Source organism: Acomys minous, assembly GCF_964271855.1.
Source record: "Acomys minous genome assembly, chromosome: 6".
NCBI lineage: Eukaryota > Metazoa > Chordata > Mammalia > Rodentia > Muridae > Acomys > Acomys minous.
In genome coordinates, this window is record NC_140487.1 from 17,778,231 (window position 1) to 17,796,953 (window position 18,723).

Genomic DNA, 18,723 nt, shown 5'->3' on the forward strand with positions numbered 1-18,723 from the left:
CTCACTGACAGATGTATTCAAGGGAATTTGATCTCTCCTATTGTAAATGGAAGGCCAGCATGGAGGTTAAATGGCTGGGTGGGGGAGGTGGAGGGACTTACCTTGCAGCCTGCCACTTGGATTTAATTTCCTCCCCTCTTTTGCCTCTGAAGAGAGAGGGCCTTGGCGATTTGTCTCTCTCGCTTTCTTTGTCGTAAAAAAAAAATGCTCATTGTTCACGGCTACTTTCCCTGTTTTCTTCATCAGTCTTGTCTCAAGAAGAAAATGAACTGGGAAAATTTCTCCGATCCCAAGGCTTCCAAGACAAAACCCGAGCAGGAAAAATGATGCAAGCCACAGGCAAGGCCCTCTGCTTCTCCTCCCAGCAAAGGTGTGTGGCCTTCTCGGGGGCTCTGTTTTGGGGGATCCATAGAGAATCTGGGACCCACTTCTTTATATGGGGGAAAATGCACAGTTCTGAACGCTGTAGCCTAACCTGGAGGAGCTGTTCTCCACTTAGCTGTGGTTTCCACCGGACCCGTGATTTAGATAGCACGTAGGATTTGTTTTCCTCCCTGCTAGTTAAGCTTCTTTGTCGTCTGCTCTGTGGGAGGCAGTATGCATGCCAGTCATTGTGAGTGATTACATTTGACCTTCAAGTTGTTCATAACCATCAGTCTGACCCCCTTTCAGCATTTGATTAAAGCAAGAGTCTAAGGTTCCCTCTCCGTTTTCTGTGCGCTAATTAATGGCAAAGAGGCAGTGATCGGGATGCCCTGGACCACACTCCACAGGCCCATGGCCAGCAGCATCACCTGGGAGAAAAATCTAGGCCCCACCCCTGTACCTATTAACTCAAACTCAACGTTGCCACCAGATCTACTGTAGATTCTGATGTACATAAGTTTGGCAGCCTCCAGTACAGAGGAAATTGTGACAGAACTGTTGAGTTTCACAACACAACCACAACGAATGTCTATGGACTCTGTTAGCAATCCTGACCTTTGTGCCACACAGCCACTCTTTGCGTCAGAGAAAAGAGACTCATTCTCTCTTTCCCTAACTAACAGGCCCAAGAAAAATGTCTCCATTAATATCATGCATAATTATACCTAAAGAAAGCTTTGCTGGTAATTTCCAAGATTACGTAAGCTTCAGAAACTCACTTATTCAAATTGTCCCACCTGTCCCCCCAGCCCCGTATTTATCCTAAGGGCTTTCCCTCCCTGTGAGCCATGAGCAGGCCATTGTTTGGCAAGTCACCTGGCTGTTCCTATGGAAACCCAAGAAAGGTGGCACTAGAAAAAAAAAGCATTATCTATAGGCTTTTCGGTGACCCCATTCTTGGACATTTTGGTTCTTGCTAATGACATTTGAACTCTAACTTGTAGACAGTGGCAGCAGTCATAATTGAATATAGCCATTTCCAAGAGTTCTCTCTACCACACTTTACTGCACTCTTTAAAGGAAGATATTTTCTTATAATCTTGAACTGCACCTTTAATACTTAAACCAGACAAACCAAAAAGAGAAAAAAATCTAAAACATGTACATTATAACCCCTTGATCAATAATTCTTTTGTGTACACAGTGTCCAATCTTACCAGGATAATGGATTCCTGGAAAATGGCAGAGTAAATGCTCTTATATTAAGAATGTAAGTATCACTGATCTCAGTGAGAAAAAGTTGAGGTGTGCTTTTACAGATAGATATTTATGGAAAAAAAAGTGCCAAAACCAAGGTCACCTTGAGAGTAACATCACATTAAATATTCTATCCTATGGATATCCAGTTACAGTCTGGATAATTATATACCAAAACTATCCCACAAGTAAAATATATTGTCTTAGTGTTACTGTTATCTTAAGCCCCCCCAAACCAGTAAAAGCAACCAACAGAACAATGCAAATGGTACTTGAAAGTATCTACAGTAGACTAGCAAACTGCAGTCTACACTAGTCTCATGAGCTGCGACCAGCTCTGCCACTGGGAAGGTGGCCTGTTACACAGTGGCTTGGCTTCCTCAGTTGCTTACCAGCCACACGGAATCCCACCCAGTTCTCCTAAATGTGAAGGAAGCAGGAAAACTACATGAAATCCTTCTGAATGTGACGTCTCAGTTGAGTGAACTTGACTTAGAGTATTCTAGAATATTTTGGGGGAAGCAGGGGGGTTGAGACAGGGTTTCTCTGTATAGTCATTTCTGTCCTAGACTCACTTTGTAAACCAGGTTGGCCTCAAACTCACAGCGATACCGCCTGCTCTGCCTCCCAAGTGCTGGGATTACAGGCATGTGCCATCACACCAGGATTCTCCATAATATTTTTTAAAGATCTATTTTAACTGTCTCTCTGTATGTCTATGTATGTATCTATACATGAGTACAGGTGACTGGAGGGGCCTGGAAAGGGGCCAGGCCATGGGGAGCTGGAGTCACAGACAGGTGTAAGTCACTGGCATGGGTCCTGAGATGCAAACATGGCTCCTCATGCTCTTAACCATAAAACCAACTTTCTAGCCCCACAGAATATGCTTTTAGCATAAATAGCACCGTAGCAGATAGTTTTTGTATGTTATGGTGTTTGATGACAATTTAGTAAATTGATGTTTTATTAGATAATGCTAATCTTTTTATATTTCATTGCGTGCATTATTTAAAAAAAAATAAAGAAACAGAAAGCAACTCCAACAAGATTCTGTTACCCTTGCATCCTATGATATACTCAGCCGGAGCCCCCTGGTTTTTCTTTTTTCTTTTTAAGAATGTTGGCATTGTTTATTGAGAAAGAGAGAGAGAGAGGGAGAGAGAGAGAGAGAGAGAGAGAGAGAGAGAGAGAGAGATTGAGAAAGAGAGAGAGAGACAGAGACAGAGACAGACAGAGACAGAGAGACAGAGACAGAGACAGACAGAGACAGAGAGACAGACAGAGAGGAGAGAAAGAGGAGGGAGAGAGAGAGAATGCACACATTGTTTTGGGTTGCCCACTGAGTTCAGAAGAGGACATCCAATCCTCTGAGAGCCAGAGTTACAAGCAGTTATAAGTTGCTCACTCTGGGTACTATGAACAGAATTCAGGTCGGCTGCAAGATTAGTAGTACTCGCTTTTAACCACTTTTGTCCAGGCCCTCTATTTGTAGCTTTTCCCTACTAAGGATAAATATCTTGGAGCAGCCCCTTAGTTGTTTTATTAATCATTCCCTTTTGGGTAGAAATTCATAAATGAAAAGATGGGCCAGTCCTGCCCTGGAGGAGGACATTTTCAGTAAGAGAGAATGATTTTTTTTTCTTGGTCTGGACTCCTTTATGACGCAGTGAATGGATGTCACTGTCCTAGTTTATATGGATCAACTTACGGAATGGAGGCAGACATGAGGGCAGGTGGGGTTCCTTTGTATGTTCTTTTTTATTTCCTAACGTCATGTTATTGTAACTTTAAAGATATCTGTAAAATTTCCAGCATTCCAAGGGATCGAAAGTAGTTTGTATACAACTTTCATTTTCAGCAAATGTAGGAAAATATACAAAGTCTAGAGGAAGAGGAGAGGACTCAGAAAGTGAGCAGTGTCCTCAGGGAGCCATCTGAGGATGTTTATGTCTTTAAATAGATTCCCTCCACACTATAAACTTCACACTGGTGACTTACTTCTTAGGCTTTGTGTCTGTTTCATGTTCTGTTGGATAAAAGGCATATTTTTACATTTTAACCACCAGTATAAAAGATGAGCGTACCTCATGGCACAGTGACATGACTTTCTGAGAAGAGTTCTAACATGTAGATAGGACAGTGTGAGCAAGCTGCTGTCATAGATATGCTCAACATTTAAAACAATATATTACAGATGAGAAGAAATGTGGGGAACATAGTAAAAGAGATGTGTTTTTTCTTAAGAGTTACTGCAGCAGTGTCTTTGTAGACACTGGTGGAACTGCTGGAAACTGACTTCCACTCACCAATGCCATTGCCCCTTTGGCTGAGTAACTTTGCGTGCAAATGGAGTGTCAAATGTTCCTATTATGTTTATTGTTTGCACCTTTACCCTGAAACTCTGTAGAGAACCCGTTTTGTGTGGCTGGAGAGGGCTTGAGGCTAGGAGTGTGTATTGCTCCTGCAGAGGCCCCAAGCTTGATTCATTTTTTACATATACACTTATATTATTACACATATATACAATAAACTACCTACCCAAGTTTGATTCTTATTACCAGGTAGCTCACAACCACTTCCAACTCCAACTTTAGGGAGTTAGCAATCACTAGCCTCCAAGGGCACTCTTCGTCTCTTTGTCTCTATTTCTGTGTGTCTGTGTGTCTGTGTGTGTGTGTCTGACTGTCCATCTCTCTCTCTCTCTCTCTCTCTCTCTCTCTCTCTCTCTCTCTCTCTCTCTCTCTCTCACACACACACACACACACACACACACACACACACACACCACACAAAGAGAAAGAGAGAAAATTAGAAATAAAAATAAGTTTGATAAAAGAAAGTATATGTTTTCAAAGTGTGATTTGTCTAACATGGCTTTTTTTGGTTTCAAATATGGAAGAAATAGTATTTTATGACCCAAATAAATATTTGGCCTCGACTTAGGATACACCTTCCTTTTTTATGAATAAATGGCAGTTTGTTATGGCCATGGTGACCGTTATACTAATTTTACACCACTGTACACTATACATTCATTCCTGGTGTGATGTTTCTTTATGATTTATGCTTGAGACAGAACCCAGGCCTTTGCTAGTGCCAGGCGAGAGTTGTAGCACTGAGCTGCAGCTCTGGCCCTTTCCCGCTCTCCCCACCCCCACCCCACCTCCTCTTTCTCTGCCACTCTGTCTCTCTGCACCCAGGATCGCAGGTAGCCCAGGTCTGCTGAGGGTAATCTTGAACTTCTGATCCTCTACTCCACCGGGGTTAAACCTGGGTGCCACCACACCTGGTTTCTTATTTTCTTTTTGTGAGGACTGAATCATATAACCTAGCTGATAATACTGACACACCCTAGATCCTCAGTAACTGTGATTTTACCCCAAGTCATTTTAAAATTCTCAGTTCACACTGCAACCCTGTTTCTATTAAAGCAAACTGCAGGTGCCCTGACCTTTGAGGAGTGATCCAGTCACCCAGGTCAAGGATACGCTTGTCATGACTGCGCCATCACACCACAGAAAGCCCGAACTTCGGGACCTGAAGAGAAAGGGAGCAACCAGGAATGGAATTAGAGGAAATAGGAATGGCCATGCCTTGACTATCCATCGTTGACCTAGGTTTTGTTTCTACTTCAGATAAATACTGTATGCCCCAGGACCACCCAGCAGCACAAACAGAGTGCTTCTCAGTGGTCCAGTTCAGTAAAAGCTGAAGGAGAGGGATGTGGGCAATCTCCTGATGATTCCCAAGCTCACACACATTTTACTTAGTATCTGCCGTGTCTCGATGAGGCATCTGTGTTCTAGACAGTTTTCTAAATTCTCAAGTTAGTGATGCATGCAGAAGCTGTCGCCTTCCTTTGTTTTATGACTCCAGCGATGCCCTCTCGTACAGGTTGGCTTTGCGAAACCCTTTGTGTCGGTTTCACCAAGAAGTAGAGACTTTTAGACACCGCGCCATCTCTGATACCTGGCTGACAGTGAACCGCATGGAGCAGTGCCGGACGGAATACAGAGGGGCATTACTGTGGATGAAGGACGTGTCTCAGGAGCTGGATCCAGACCTCTACAAGCAAATGGAGAAGTTCCGCAAGGTAGGAAGTCTTCTGGGAGTTGGCAAAGGGGCACCTGCTAGAGGGCAGTGAAGTGTGATTTGCATCCCTCTGATGAGGAAGACGTAACTCAAAAGCACCAAGGATGTAATTAATCATTGCTGACATTTTTTTTAATGTGACAGAATACCAATTAATGTGATATATAATTCTCTAAGGATAAGATAAGAGACGGCTGGAAATGGCTGGAATTTAGTAGCTGGTTTTAATTGAAGTCAGATTTTTATATAATGTGCACTTTTTTTTTATAAGGTTGTCACTTGTAAATGCCCCACTAAAGATCCAGTGGATCACACAAATCTAAACTGTGAGAAGAGACTGTTTACCAAGCCTTTTTAATTGTCATGTTAAAACTAGTAAAATAATAACAATCCTTTTGTGATGTATTCATAGGCACTGGGGTGTGGTTGAATGGTCCTTACATTGACCTTACATGCTATCAACCTCTTCAGAAATTTTTCTGAGGAAAATCGGAGCCAAAGAAGTGAATTTTCTCTTAAATTTTTCCTGGAAGAATTGGTGAGCAGCCAAGAAATAATCTTCAGTTCCTTTTTGTTTTTGAAAACACATTGTGTAAGTTTAGCCATTTGGAGCCTTTTGTGCCGAGGAATGCGTGCTACCACTGGGTGGCAGCCGAACACTGAGCATGTGGCAGGAGTTTTGTTGTGCACAATCTTGGTAGTTCTTTGTTTGGGCAAATGGGTGTGTTTTAGGGTGTGAAAGAAAAAAACAAAACAAAACAAAACTCAGCCAAATGTTAAGCTTGAGATAATATTGTGTCAACTCCCTTAGTCATTTCAACTGATCCATTTATAATGGAAAAAAAAATTGCCTAAAAGGCTTAAATTCCTTTTTAGGGACATCACTTTGGAACTCTGAGCCCGGAACCCTGGCTGGTATGCGGGAGGTTAAGAGTGGGAGTGCAGGGACAGAAAGAACTTCTCTTACTCAAGACAGTGGTCATCACTTCTTGACCTAGATAGTAGAGCAGCACAAATTCCTCTCCAAGTTAAGTTTTCTCTTGGTTTGTAGTTCAGACTCCCTCCCTGTAAAGGGAGCCAGCATCATTTTCTCTCTAGTCTTTTGCACATCAGCATGTGCCTTCTCAGTAAGGCAGGCCACCGTGCCCAGGCCTCGGTGGGGCTGAGAAGTTTCTCATCAACGATGTCGATGCAATGGAACTGTTCATCTTCTGAAGGAGAAAAGCCAGGCTTCATGGGAGTAAACAAACCAAATGGTTATGGATTGGCAACTAGATACTGGTAGGGCCCAGGCTGTTTTGCAAGTTTGCTGACTTTGTAATTAGGCAGTCATTTCTTTCGTCATTAGTATTTTATTTGGAGATTGAGGAGACTAGGGATGGAATGGGTGTTAGAAAAAAGAAAGAAGGAGAGAAAAACAAAGTTGGCTCCAGGGCACAGTGCTGATACTGTTTTATTAAGTGTGGCCTTAATGTGTGCCCTAATCAGCACACACTTTTGGTAGGTAGCTAACCTGAGGTCAAGCAAGGAAATGGAAGCCTGAATCTTTGAAAATATGTACAGTTTCCCCACCAAGAGACAAAGGGAGGGAAGCCAAAGAATTTACCCAGAAGTGGCAAAGGCAGCTTCATAGTAATGCCTTGCCTATGAGCTCTTCATTCAGTGAACAGCTATTGGGTGCCTCCACCGTGCCAGATAATACAAGTAAACAGAGTTAATCTGAAAGGCAGAAGAATTTCATAGGGATTTGTGTTTATTTGGTTTTGTTTGGTGGGGGGTGGTTGCTAGCTGTGTAAGGGCGAAACAAAAACCAAGTCCTTCGTCATTTGGTTTGAACGTTGAAACATTTCCCATCGTTTAATGTCATCTATTTCCTGATCCTGGAAAATATGGGTGGTTTGGTTTTTTTTAAAAAAAATCCTTTCCTGTGTACTAGTAGCTGCAGCTGCCTTCCTAATCCTATGTGTGCTGGATTCAATTTAACAGCTGGATGTGGTGGATTTGGACTTGGGGAAAGAATTTTTTGAGAGAAGACTATCTTCGTGTGTATTTCATTAGAGTGGACTCTCCCCCAGTTCAGTGTTCTCTCCAGAGCCCAGAGTCAGTCCAGTGCCGGGCCCTGAGTTAGCACTTACGTGTCAAGTAGCAAGATTCCAGGCAGAGTCCATCTCTCCTCAGATGCCTCTGCACCCCCACTGCATGTAGGGGACCTCCTGGTGCTTTGGAAGTTGATAGGTGTGGTTGCACAGGTAAGAGGTGGCAGCACTGATTTGTTGTTTGCTCTGGAGTGAGTTTTCTGTTCGGCTACAGTGTATTTGCAAATCAACTCTAAGGAAGCCTTAGAATCTCGCCCCAGTGGGATTTTACCTTAGGCAGAGTCTCTTGATTATCACTCAGGAAGGTGCTACCTAAGTGATTTGGGACAGTGACCCAGTTATGCTTAAGGTGTGTCCTCAGGGTCCTGTCTGTTACAATAATGATTAAAGGGGCCACACAACAGATCTGATAGAAGGTTTGTTGTGGGAAAGGGGGAGAGAGAGGGGAGGGTGCCCATGGTACAGAGAAAGAGAGACAGAGAAAGGCAGAGAAACCAAGAGAGTGTAAGAGGCTGGTGGTATCCACTTTATCCAACACATACCTGGCATACACCTGGCCACCTTGCGGCAGCAGGTGATGACGTCAGACGTTGCTGGGCTCCCGGGAAGGAAGGCTAATGGGAAGTCCTGTATGCTAATGCTGTCTCCTCCCCACCATCTTCTCCTCCTCAATATTTCAGCTGATAAAACTGTAGCTTTAAGTTTGGTTGACTGCATATCATCTGGAAGAGACAAAGTTGTATATCTTACTTCATGGTTCCTCCCCCGCCATTTGGAATTTTCAGAATGTATTCTTTCATTTATTTGCTCATTCAACAAATGATACCAAAGCCCAGTTACATGCCAGTTAGCAAAGAGGAATATGGTGTTATCACTAAGTTCTGTCTTAGGTGATCCCTTGGACACAAAACAAGTAAACACAATTCAGTGTATTGAAATGGTAACACGAAACAAAACAAAACTAAAATCTAGACTGGGAGTCCCAGATGAAGTAGCAGCTGCCCCCCCCAACCCCCACCACCATCACCACCACCACCCCCACCCCCCGGAAAAAGAAAGTGAATAATAGTGTGATGGTTCATGCTGTGAGCTGCCAGCTAGAATCACCTGGGAGCTGGGTCTCTGGGCATGCCTGCGAAGACAGTGTTATCTTACTTACATTAATTGATGTGGGAAGATCGCCTTAGTCATAGACAGCACCATTTCATGGCTTGAGTCCTTGAGTGCATAAAAAAGAGAGTAAGTTGAGAGTGTACATAAATCTTTTATTCTTTTCTGACCATGAAGGTAATATGGCCAGCTACATCAAGTTTCTGCCGTCTGGACTTGCTACCATTACAGACTGTACCTTGAACAATAAGCCAAAATAATCCTTCTCCCATTTAGTTGTTTTTGTCCGAGTATATTATCACACTGACAGTAAAGAAACCAAGGCAAATCGGAAGCACCTGGACAGAGGGAGTGGAGCACAACAGAGTGCAGAGTGTTTGCCTGACATAGGCCCGAGGTGGAAGCCACAGTAACATCTAGAGCCAGGGCCCAAGTGAGATGGGTGTGGAGACAGGGGTGCCTCAGCAACAGGGCCTGAGAGGGAAGCAGGCCCAGAGAAAAGCTATAAGGAGGGAAAGGAAGAGTGTTGAGAAGGGAATGGGTGTTACAAAATTTGTCTTCCCAAAAGCTCGGTCCGATTTCATGCCAGAGCAGGGAGTGGAGGAGTACAAACAAGATGAAACATGGCATGACGGAGTCACAGAGGGATGGAGACCAGAGAGAAACACACTGTTCTGACCTCTGGCAGACTCAGGAGAGTGTCACTTTAATTACAAAGCTCTTTATTATTTTTAGAAATAAGCAGAACAAACATAAATAAATGTCAAATTGCAAGTGAATTTTCACCTCCAGCCGAGATTATTGTGTTCCCAAGCATTTCCCAAATGTCAAGAAACGTTTCGAACAACAATGTCACGGTGAGCAAGACAGGACAGATGAATGAAAATTTAAAATTAAACGAAGCAAATGATCTAGCACCCTCTGCAGCCCAGAAGCTGTGGATGGCGCTGCATATAGCATTAGCTGTTGTTAAGTGTTCGTGTGGGGAACTGAGGACACAGAGAGGAAAGCTTGACCCTGGCCTTCTGGAAGAACCCTGCCAGTTCTCTGTTCGTTGGCAAAATGACCAGGAGGAAGGAGATGCCTGGAAAGAGAGGCCACACGGAGCCTCTCTCCAGGCTGCAGTGTAGGAGCCTATGGGTGGATTTACACGGCGGGTGGTCGGGGCGTGGTGCCGCTTGCCCGTGTGCAACGGGTAGCTCCTCTTGACAACACGCTACACCCTGGTACCACGAGGTATTTTATGAGCAAAGTTAGTGTGTGATATATGTGCCCTTTGAAGGCGGAATGAAAGGGTATGATTTAAAAATAGAAGGCAGCTCCTCCTCGTAGCAGATTACATCAGCTAGAGCTGTGAGCCCCAGCAGAGCCTCGGAAGCCTGTGCCCTTGAGAGCTCCTGTGGTCAATTAAGTGTCTTGTTTTTCTTGAAAGTCAGAAATGGGATGGAGGGTAATTATTCTAAATGGAAATGAAAGCCGTGTTAGGTGTAAGGAAATAGTTCTGAAGCCTCTAAAGAGATAGTATGGAAACGTATACTTGGGCATTTGTAGGACGCAGCCTTTGTAGACAAGGGTATGGAAAGCTGTGCCTTAAGCAGAGCCGTTTATGAAATGCTTTAAGGGAACCCGGCAGCATTTGTCTAATGTTTGCTCACAGTGATTCAAAAGGCTGTCTGAAAGGCATGGTAGAAGCTGTGCTGCATGTGCTGGGATTCTTTGGCCTGTCTGTCTCGGCTAGAGATACCATTAGGTTGCAGAGCCCTGTCAATTCACTAATCATGGGGTCAAAGGACACATTACAGGAAGGCTGAGTACCGAGCACCTGTAGGTTACTAGGTAGGACCTTACTAGAGCTATCCGTCAGTGGTGCCCCTGGATCCCAGTGGTGACGGGTATAGCCTAAGAGTTTGGTCAGTGACTGAGAAAACAGCAGTATTGATAATAGATGTTCCCTATTTTCCCCTGTGAACAAAGACTTGGGTTAATTAATTTGACAGGTTTATTAATTACTGCTGAAATCATTGGTTCTTGTCAGAGGTCAGGCTCTTTTAGCAATTGAGGGCAGGTCCCAAGGGAGTTGAGCCTCGAAGTCTTACAGGATTGTCACCACCACCCACCCCCTTCTCCTTGCCCTGTGATGGACGCCTTCAGTTTCTGCCTTGTATTTCTCCTCTCTGCACAAAGCCCAGTACACAATTCAATTCAAAGGCCTGAGACCCACCAACAAGCTGGGTTGAGTGAAGAGGCAGTAATTTGTTTGGTCTGTACAGTGGGCCAACGCTAAGTATGTAAGGAGAGCTTTTAACCTTCCTGGGCTTTTCTTAGTTCCTGTAAAAAGAGGAAGAGGGCTGACTCCATAGTTTCCTCTGCGTCTTCTCATTCTAGAATTCTACATATGGGCTGAGCCCTTTTATGAGGTGAGGTGAAAATTCCTTTTATTAAAGTTAATGCTCTTTTACATGTGTCTGCTTCATAGTTCGTCCTGTTCATTGGTTGGTTTGGGATGTGCCTGTGTTTGTTTTTGCTTTGGATGTTTAACTAGGACAGTTGTTATTTGTGGTCCCCCAAGAAGACTGAATCTTGCTGCCAAAATGCCATAGGAAAAGCCTGCATTTTCACATGGCATGACTTGGAAGGGAACTAATAATTATAGCCTTGCTTTCAACTCAGACTTTCATAAGATGAGGCCTTTGGGCCTTTGTGCGTCTTTATTGATTTTTTTCTCCCAGTGAACTTAGTAAATTCCAAAAATCTGCTTGAGGCCTACACTAAGACTATTTGGACTAACACCCTCAGAAGAGATAACCCCAGCAGAGCTGGAGGCTACCCCTGCCCAAAACTGGGAGGGAGGAGGATGGAGCTTGTGTCCTCGAGTCAAGCTCCACTCCGTCCCCGGCACTACCTGCCCCCATCTGTGGATGCTTGGTTGTGTCTCAGTCTGATTCTGCATCTCCTGGGTGGAATCACCGTGCCTCCTCCTTCTGTCGCCGTTCCCGGTAGCTCATGGAGCTCTGCGGTCTGTCAGCTCATCTGTGAAAAAGTACAGCCAGTGGGATGGGCAAGCCCTTCCTCCTGTGGTGTGTCAGCTTCCCGCCTCAAGGTCACTCTCATCTTGCTGAGTCCACTTACCTCCTTCAATGCTAGAAAAAAAAAATCAGAATATTACATTCATAATTCTTGTTCAGAGGAGCAGTCTTTGGTGTGTATAAGCTGGCCATATTCATTGCATACAGATAGTAATGCTTTCGCAAGGGTCAGGAACCTGTCACCCACACAGGCCAGCCGCCTATTTTTGAGGTAAAATTTGGCAGCAGGGGAGGGGAGGGTGTTGATACTTACCATGTTCCATGTATCCCTTACTGTCTGTCGCTGATTTCACGATGCCATGGCAGAGGAGAGTAACCACCAGAGAGGCTGAAGGCCTGCAAAGACACTTCCTGTCTGCTCCTTCACAACTTGCCGGAAGCACCCACATGGCAGCTTATGACTGTAACTCCAACACCCTCACAGAGATATACATGCAGGCAAACCATCAGTGAACGTAAAATGAAAATAAATAAATTTTTTTTAAAAAGTTGGTTACTTCTTAACTTCTACTTGTGGTGAAAACACATACATTTTACCATCTAAACCAGGTCTCCTTGAACATCCTGGATATCGTTTGGGCAGATACCCGGAGAACTCTGGCTCATATGGCAGTGCTAGTTTCCATTTTCTTGGGCTGTTGATGGGAAGAAGTTTTGCATTAGGAGGTTGGCGTACTCTCTGTCTTCTTTTGTGCAATATTCTAGCGCCCTTAAGACAGCAGTGTATCTGGTTCTTCCACGGGATGTCTTATAATGGTGCAGCCTCTTCCCCTTAGTTTCTACTTCCATAGATGGCTGTTCTGTATCTGAAAGAAACATCAGCACACGAGAATAGAAAGGACCAGGGAGATATTCCTAGGTAGCATATGACTCCCCTAGTTCGGACTCTGCTCCAATTTTTCTTTCATTTTTCGAATAGAATTTTAATATCATATATTCATTGTATATGATACTGAGATTTTTTTTTTTTAGATTTATTTATTAAGTATACAGTGTTCTGCCTGCATGTATGCCTTCACGCCAGAAGAGGGCACCAGGTCACATTATAGATGGTTGTGAGTCACCACGTGGCTACTGGGAATTGAACTCAGGGCCTCTGAAAAAGCAGCCAGTGCTCTTAACCTCTGAGCCATCTCTCCAGCCCTTTACTGAGTTTTATAAGGGCGTTTTAATATATAATGTGCTTTGAGCATATCCTCCCCAAACTCTTCCTCTTTCTTCCCTATCTCCTCTCCCATTGGTCCCCTTTGTAACCCTGCACAACTTCACATCTACTTTTGTGTCCTGTCACATGCATTTACAATTGTGTGTGGCTATAGAAAACGTAGGGTCTAAACATGAGAGAAAGTGGGATGTTTGCCTTTCTGATGCAATCTGTCTTGGCTTTTTTATACTCTGCATACAACCAAAGTAAATGACATCGGCCCATTTCTGGGTCTGGGACCTTGAGGACATTGAAGCATGCACCGCAAGTTGAGAGTGTATGGGAAATAAAAACAGCCCATCCTGTCCCTCACCCAAAAACAAAAGAAAGAAAAAAAAAACCATATGATTAACCAAGCCTCACTCCTCCATTTCCCCTGCTCTTCATGGCATTGCCTATTGTAGATCATGGTCTCATGGAAGGGAGAAGCGAATGGTGCCGCGGGGAAGCACAGCAGGAAGAGAACAGAAGGAAGGTCTTGTTAAGCAGGTCTGCGTCGACGGGTGGGTTGCGTGGGAATGTACACGGGGAAGTGATGGTCATTCATATCACCTAGTTCTTTGCCTGAAAAATGCCAAAGCCTTTGTTCTCATAGACAGAGGATAGAGATAATACAATGCTCTTGGTTTTTTATTTAGCAAACACACAGCAAAAGCTTTGTGTCTGGCACTATTCCAGGCTATTTGCCAGTATATATTTACATAATTCTGTTAATAAGCAAATCAAGAGAATATAGTTATTGTCAACATTTTGCAAATGAGGAGACAGGCACACACAAGAAGGAACCTAGTTAAGGCTATCTGGCTTGCCTCAGAACCCAGGCACGCTGGCCGCACTTGCACAATATCCTTCTCAGGATGCCTCATATTTCCACAGGTGAGCCCTCCACTTTGAAAATAACCCAGCTGTCACCCCATTTCATAGATGTGGAAACGCCCAGGTTTGTAGGGTTAAGAACCTGACATGCTAAATAATCTTCCAGTGTAGGGGTCTGGCTGGAAGGGGCCACAGCCTTGGCTTGCCCCCATACTGAGCTGGAGGAAGACAGCTTGTTGTTATAGCCTGTCAGGTAATTTGTCAAATAGGAGTTGTGAGGTATGACATGTCACCCCTGTGCCTTCTTCCATGATCCAGCTTTTTCCAACACAGGACAAGTGATTCTCAAAGCACCTACCCCAATATTTTCACACTTCCTATCCCCACACTTGCCTTGTGCTGTTGGTGTTCTTTGTCCATTTCATGTAAAAATTTGCTATTGTGTGAGGAACAACCCAGCTTTAGGTTCTCGGGACCATTTGTTCCTCTTTGCTGTCACCTACTTTCAAGTGGATGACATCTTTGAAAAAAAAAATACTGGTCTGGGTATAATTCTGCATTTGAAAGTGCATGGGCTGAGATATTAAACAGTAGTGTCTGAGCCTGTCTTCCTTGATACACCTTCACAGCTTTTATATTATTCCTGCTTTTAGTTAGATTTCTTGGCAAGAAGGATTTAAATTTCAGCAAACAAATGTTCATGGTGTGTTTACATCTTTAAAAGTTTGGGGATATTTTTGTACAAATCGAGTAAACATATTTACACACATCCCCAAAATAACAAGGAAGTTTAAGTACATTTCTGTCACATCCTGTTCTGTTTTCCAAGCTGGAGGAGGTTCATTTTCAGCGGCTGGCAGCAATTAGTCCCTTGCCACATGCAGGAGGTCTCCGGTTCCTGATCATTCCACAGCCGAAGTATTTGTTGAATCGGGTGCTGCCTCTCCTCCTCACTACCGTGGCTCAAGCGGAGTCTTCCTCAACGTGGAGATCTGTCCTGGACTCCCATCCTCCACAGTAATGATGGTCCTGATTCTGCACCATAAAAGCTGACTGGATCATGTTACATTCCCGAGTTTAAAAAAAAAAAAAGCCTTGCTATGCCTCCCATTCAGCCATCTTGCAGGTCCAGACTCTGTAGCATGAGCCACCCGACTCTGTTACCTTCACATGGTAGGTGTGCAGGTGTGTGAAATAGGGAACCGTGCTAGAAGTTGGACCTTTTCCATTGCCTTGAACACCTTGCCCAGTGCCTCCCTCTCCTTCCCCTCCCTCCCAGAGATTCACCCTCATTCTTCTGTTGTGCCTATAGAATTCTAAGATGTCATTTAAGCACCCAGAGGAGCCCTTGCTGACTTTGCCATGTTCCCACTGCACTTGGCGTGCACAGTCCGTCCCATACAGAGGATGCTGACCCAATGAGCAAGTTAGTAACTGCACGGGTTTCAGTTTCCTTGAGAGCGGAAGCAGGAGCGTGCCCATCTTGGAACCCCAACTGTATAATAAACAAAGACAGCATGAGTCTTCTAAGTATTTGCTATACTGAAGTTTATTCCCGCTATTGAGTAAAAATGAAACTCTAATGTACTATCAAGGACTCATTTGATTGTAACAACCTGGAAAGTATCCACACATAGCAACTCACAAAAATTCTGTTACCTAAATTTTATAAGAACATGTTGGTATGGGTTGAAAAATAAATGTTTTGTAAAAGTGAAAGAGCTAATATATTAGCTTAAAATAATTTTTTAAGGTAGAGTAAAAGGCCAGCTACTTTATGGAGAAGTATCGAATATATGCACAGAATATTTGTCTAATTGCTTGAGGGAAAAGTTTGCTTAACTCTCAAGTTTCAGAGTGAACTCTGAACAAAAGTGAATTACTAAGTGTGTGCTGGTCTGTGAGTTTTGCCAAATTGTCTGGCTTTTCTTCCTAAGACTTCTGTGTATGAGGTGGCCTCTGCAAGCCCAGTTTCTAGAGTTTCATAGATGACAATATGCAATCCTAAAGACTGTATGTAACCAGTGGGAACCATCAAATTTTAGGTTTAAAAAACAAAAGCTTTCATTTACTGAACTCGTTTTATTAAAAGGCTATTTCTGAGTCCCTCAACAGCTAGAAGGTTTCGGGGGAATTCATTCTGTCTGTGTTTCCACTGGTTACAGATGAGGGATGTTCTAGATAACCAGCTCTCCCCACAGCCCCCAACCGCAGGCTGTTCCATTGGCCTGTGTCTCTTTTGGAAGCTCCTGAAGGAAGTGTCATCTTAGATTATAGATCACTGGAAAGTCACTGTGGTCCAGGAATATGATTTTCTCGTTACTGTCTTTGGTCTGCCTAGGGTGCCTCCAAATCTGTCAGAGCTACACATCCCACCACAGCACCCTCTTCTTGGCTACCAGCTCAAATGTCAGCTCGTCCTTTCATTTTCCACGATGAATTAGTTGCAGTTCTTAACATCTTCTAGAATTCAGTATAAACGAAGACAGTTGCATCCTGATGTGTTAACCCAGCATTTTTATTTAAAAACTGTTATATTTTAGGGAGCTATCACCTACCATTTAGTTTTTTTTAAATGATGGTTTATTTTGATATACAAAGCAGAATGTGGGTTTTATTTAATTTCAAACAGGAACAGTAAATCTACTATGCCTTCAATACCAATAGCTTTACAGAACTCTAAGTTGCTTTTATTCAAGTCATAAATAATTTTCCCTGAATCCACTTTTTTTTACAGAACTTACAGTGACAGTAGAAATAACAGTTTAATGTATGTAGATTGTCACTCTCAAGTCCAACTGGCTTTATAAATGATTACAAGTCACTGTTTCAGAAAGATTACACCACAATTGCTGTTTTAAAAAACCCCACGATTTTCTCTGTTAGTTGTCATAAAGGAACAATAAACAATTTTAAATGGTCCTTTTGTAAATGATTGAATTATTATCTGCAAATTCTCAGTAAAGCTTGCCCAGCAGCTTCTGAAATGAAGTTATGAAGGTTTTGCACTTTTCTTTGTCTGGCAGTCACATTTGGAGTCCTTGTGGATCTGAAATCCTAAGGCTAGCCATACACTCATTTAATCTGTCAGAAAAACGGCTGAATAGAAAACTGATATTTTTCATCCTGAAGATTGGGATTTCTTTCAAAGGATGCTGATGATTGCTTGTTTTTTAGAGAATTAATATGATGTTTGTCTAATGGGGTAATGATAGGGTAGGGGCGAGAGAACTCATTTGTATCCTGATCAGCTCCTTTGAGCATAAGATTTTTAGACATTCCAGGAATAATGAAATTATCACAACTGTAAAGTTCTGTCTTGTCTTCAACAGTTAGCCCAGACCTGATTATTGAAGATGAGTAAGTCACTGATATGAGGCCCCAAACCCAAATGGGCCCATGTCATGTGGTCTTGAGTAGCCTTAAAAGAAGCAAGGCCTTCACAGCCCTTCATTATAACTTTGAAATGAAATTACTACGCTCATTAATTGAGTTATGTTGTTACGACCATCCTGTGAAATATGACTTTAGGATTGGTAACACTTCACAGTTGACTGGTTCTGTCTGTTCGACCACCACTCTCTCTCTCTCCATTCATCTTTTAAAATTCTCACCCCAGCTGTGATTGTGAGGCAACCATTGTCATTTAGACTTTGGCTCCTGACTATATGCTGGGGTCTGCTGACATAGGAATAAGTGATATTTCTCAAGAGAGATGAATCGCATAAACAGATTTAAGGATAAGGGTTTCTTCTGCTTTGTTTTTTTTCTTCTTGTTTCATTGAAAATAGAATATTTTTAATATAGTATATGCTTATCATGGTTTCTCCTCACTTAACTTCTCCCCAATCTCCCTCCCACCTCTCCACCCACTCAAATCCACACCCTCCCTTTCTCTCTCTCTCACTAGGATACAAACAAGCATCTAAGTAATAATAATAATTAGATAAAGTAAAAACAAACCAGAATAGACCAAACAGAAGAAACAGAACCAAAGGGAAAAAAATCAAAGGAACACATACAAAGGCAGAGAACACACATTCACACACACACACACACACACGCACACACACAAATCCCTTAAAAACACAAAACCAGAAACCATAATATATACACAAAAGACTTATAAGAGCATTGTGAGACAAAGAACCTCCAAAAATCCCACTGAGTTTGTTTTGTGTTGGCCATCCGCTGCTGGGCACAGGGCCTGGCCTCAAGAGTGGTTTGTATTTGCAGGTTGACCTTCTTGGAGAAAATATTCTTCATTTGTGAGCAGCTATCAATTGGAGATAGACCTGGATTGGGGACATGGGCCCATGCCCCCTTTGCCTGTCAGTGTTGGGACACCATTGGACCCAGACCTGTCCAGGCCCTGTGCATGCTGCCACAGGGTCTGTGAGCCCATTTGTAATCAGCCCCGATGGATTTAGAAAGCCTCGTTGCCTTAGTGTCCTCAATCCCCTCTGGCTCTTAAAATATTTCTGCCTCCTCTTCCAAAAGGCTCACTGAGCCTTGAGGAGAGGGAAGTGGTGTAGACATCCCATTAAACATTGAATGCTCCAAGTTCTGTCACTTTCTGCATACTGTCCAGTTGTAGGTCTCTGAAGTCGTTCCCATCTGCTGCAGGAAGAAGCTTCTCTGGTGATGGCTAAGTGAGACACTGATCTATGGATGTAGCAGAATATTATTAGGA

At 43.2% G+C, this 18,723-nt stretch overlaps 1 protein-coding gene across 10 annotated transcripts in view; it reads left to right on the forward strand.

Moving 5' to 3' along the window:
• The window catches only part of ICA1 (islet cell autoantigen 1), a 138,821-nt gene that overhangs the window by 36,246 nt on the left and 83,852 nt on the right, over positions 1-18,723 (forward strand). For all 10 annotated transcript variants that reach the window (XM_084785913.1, XM_084785918.1, XM_084785922.1 and 7 more), the window contains exons 5-6: positions 247-370; positions 5,521-5,719. In XM_084785913.1, the coding sequence (XP_084642039.1) occupies positions 247-370; positions 5,521-5,719 (323 nt within the window). The remainder of the gene's footprint in view (positions 1-246; positions 371-5,520; positions 5,720-18,723) is intronic.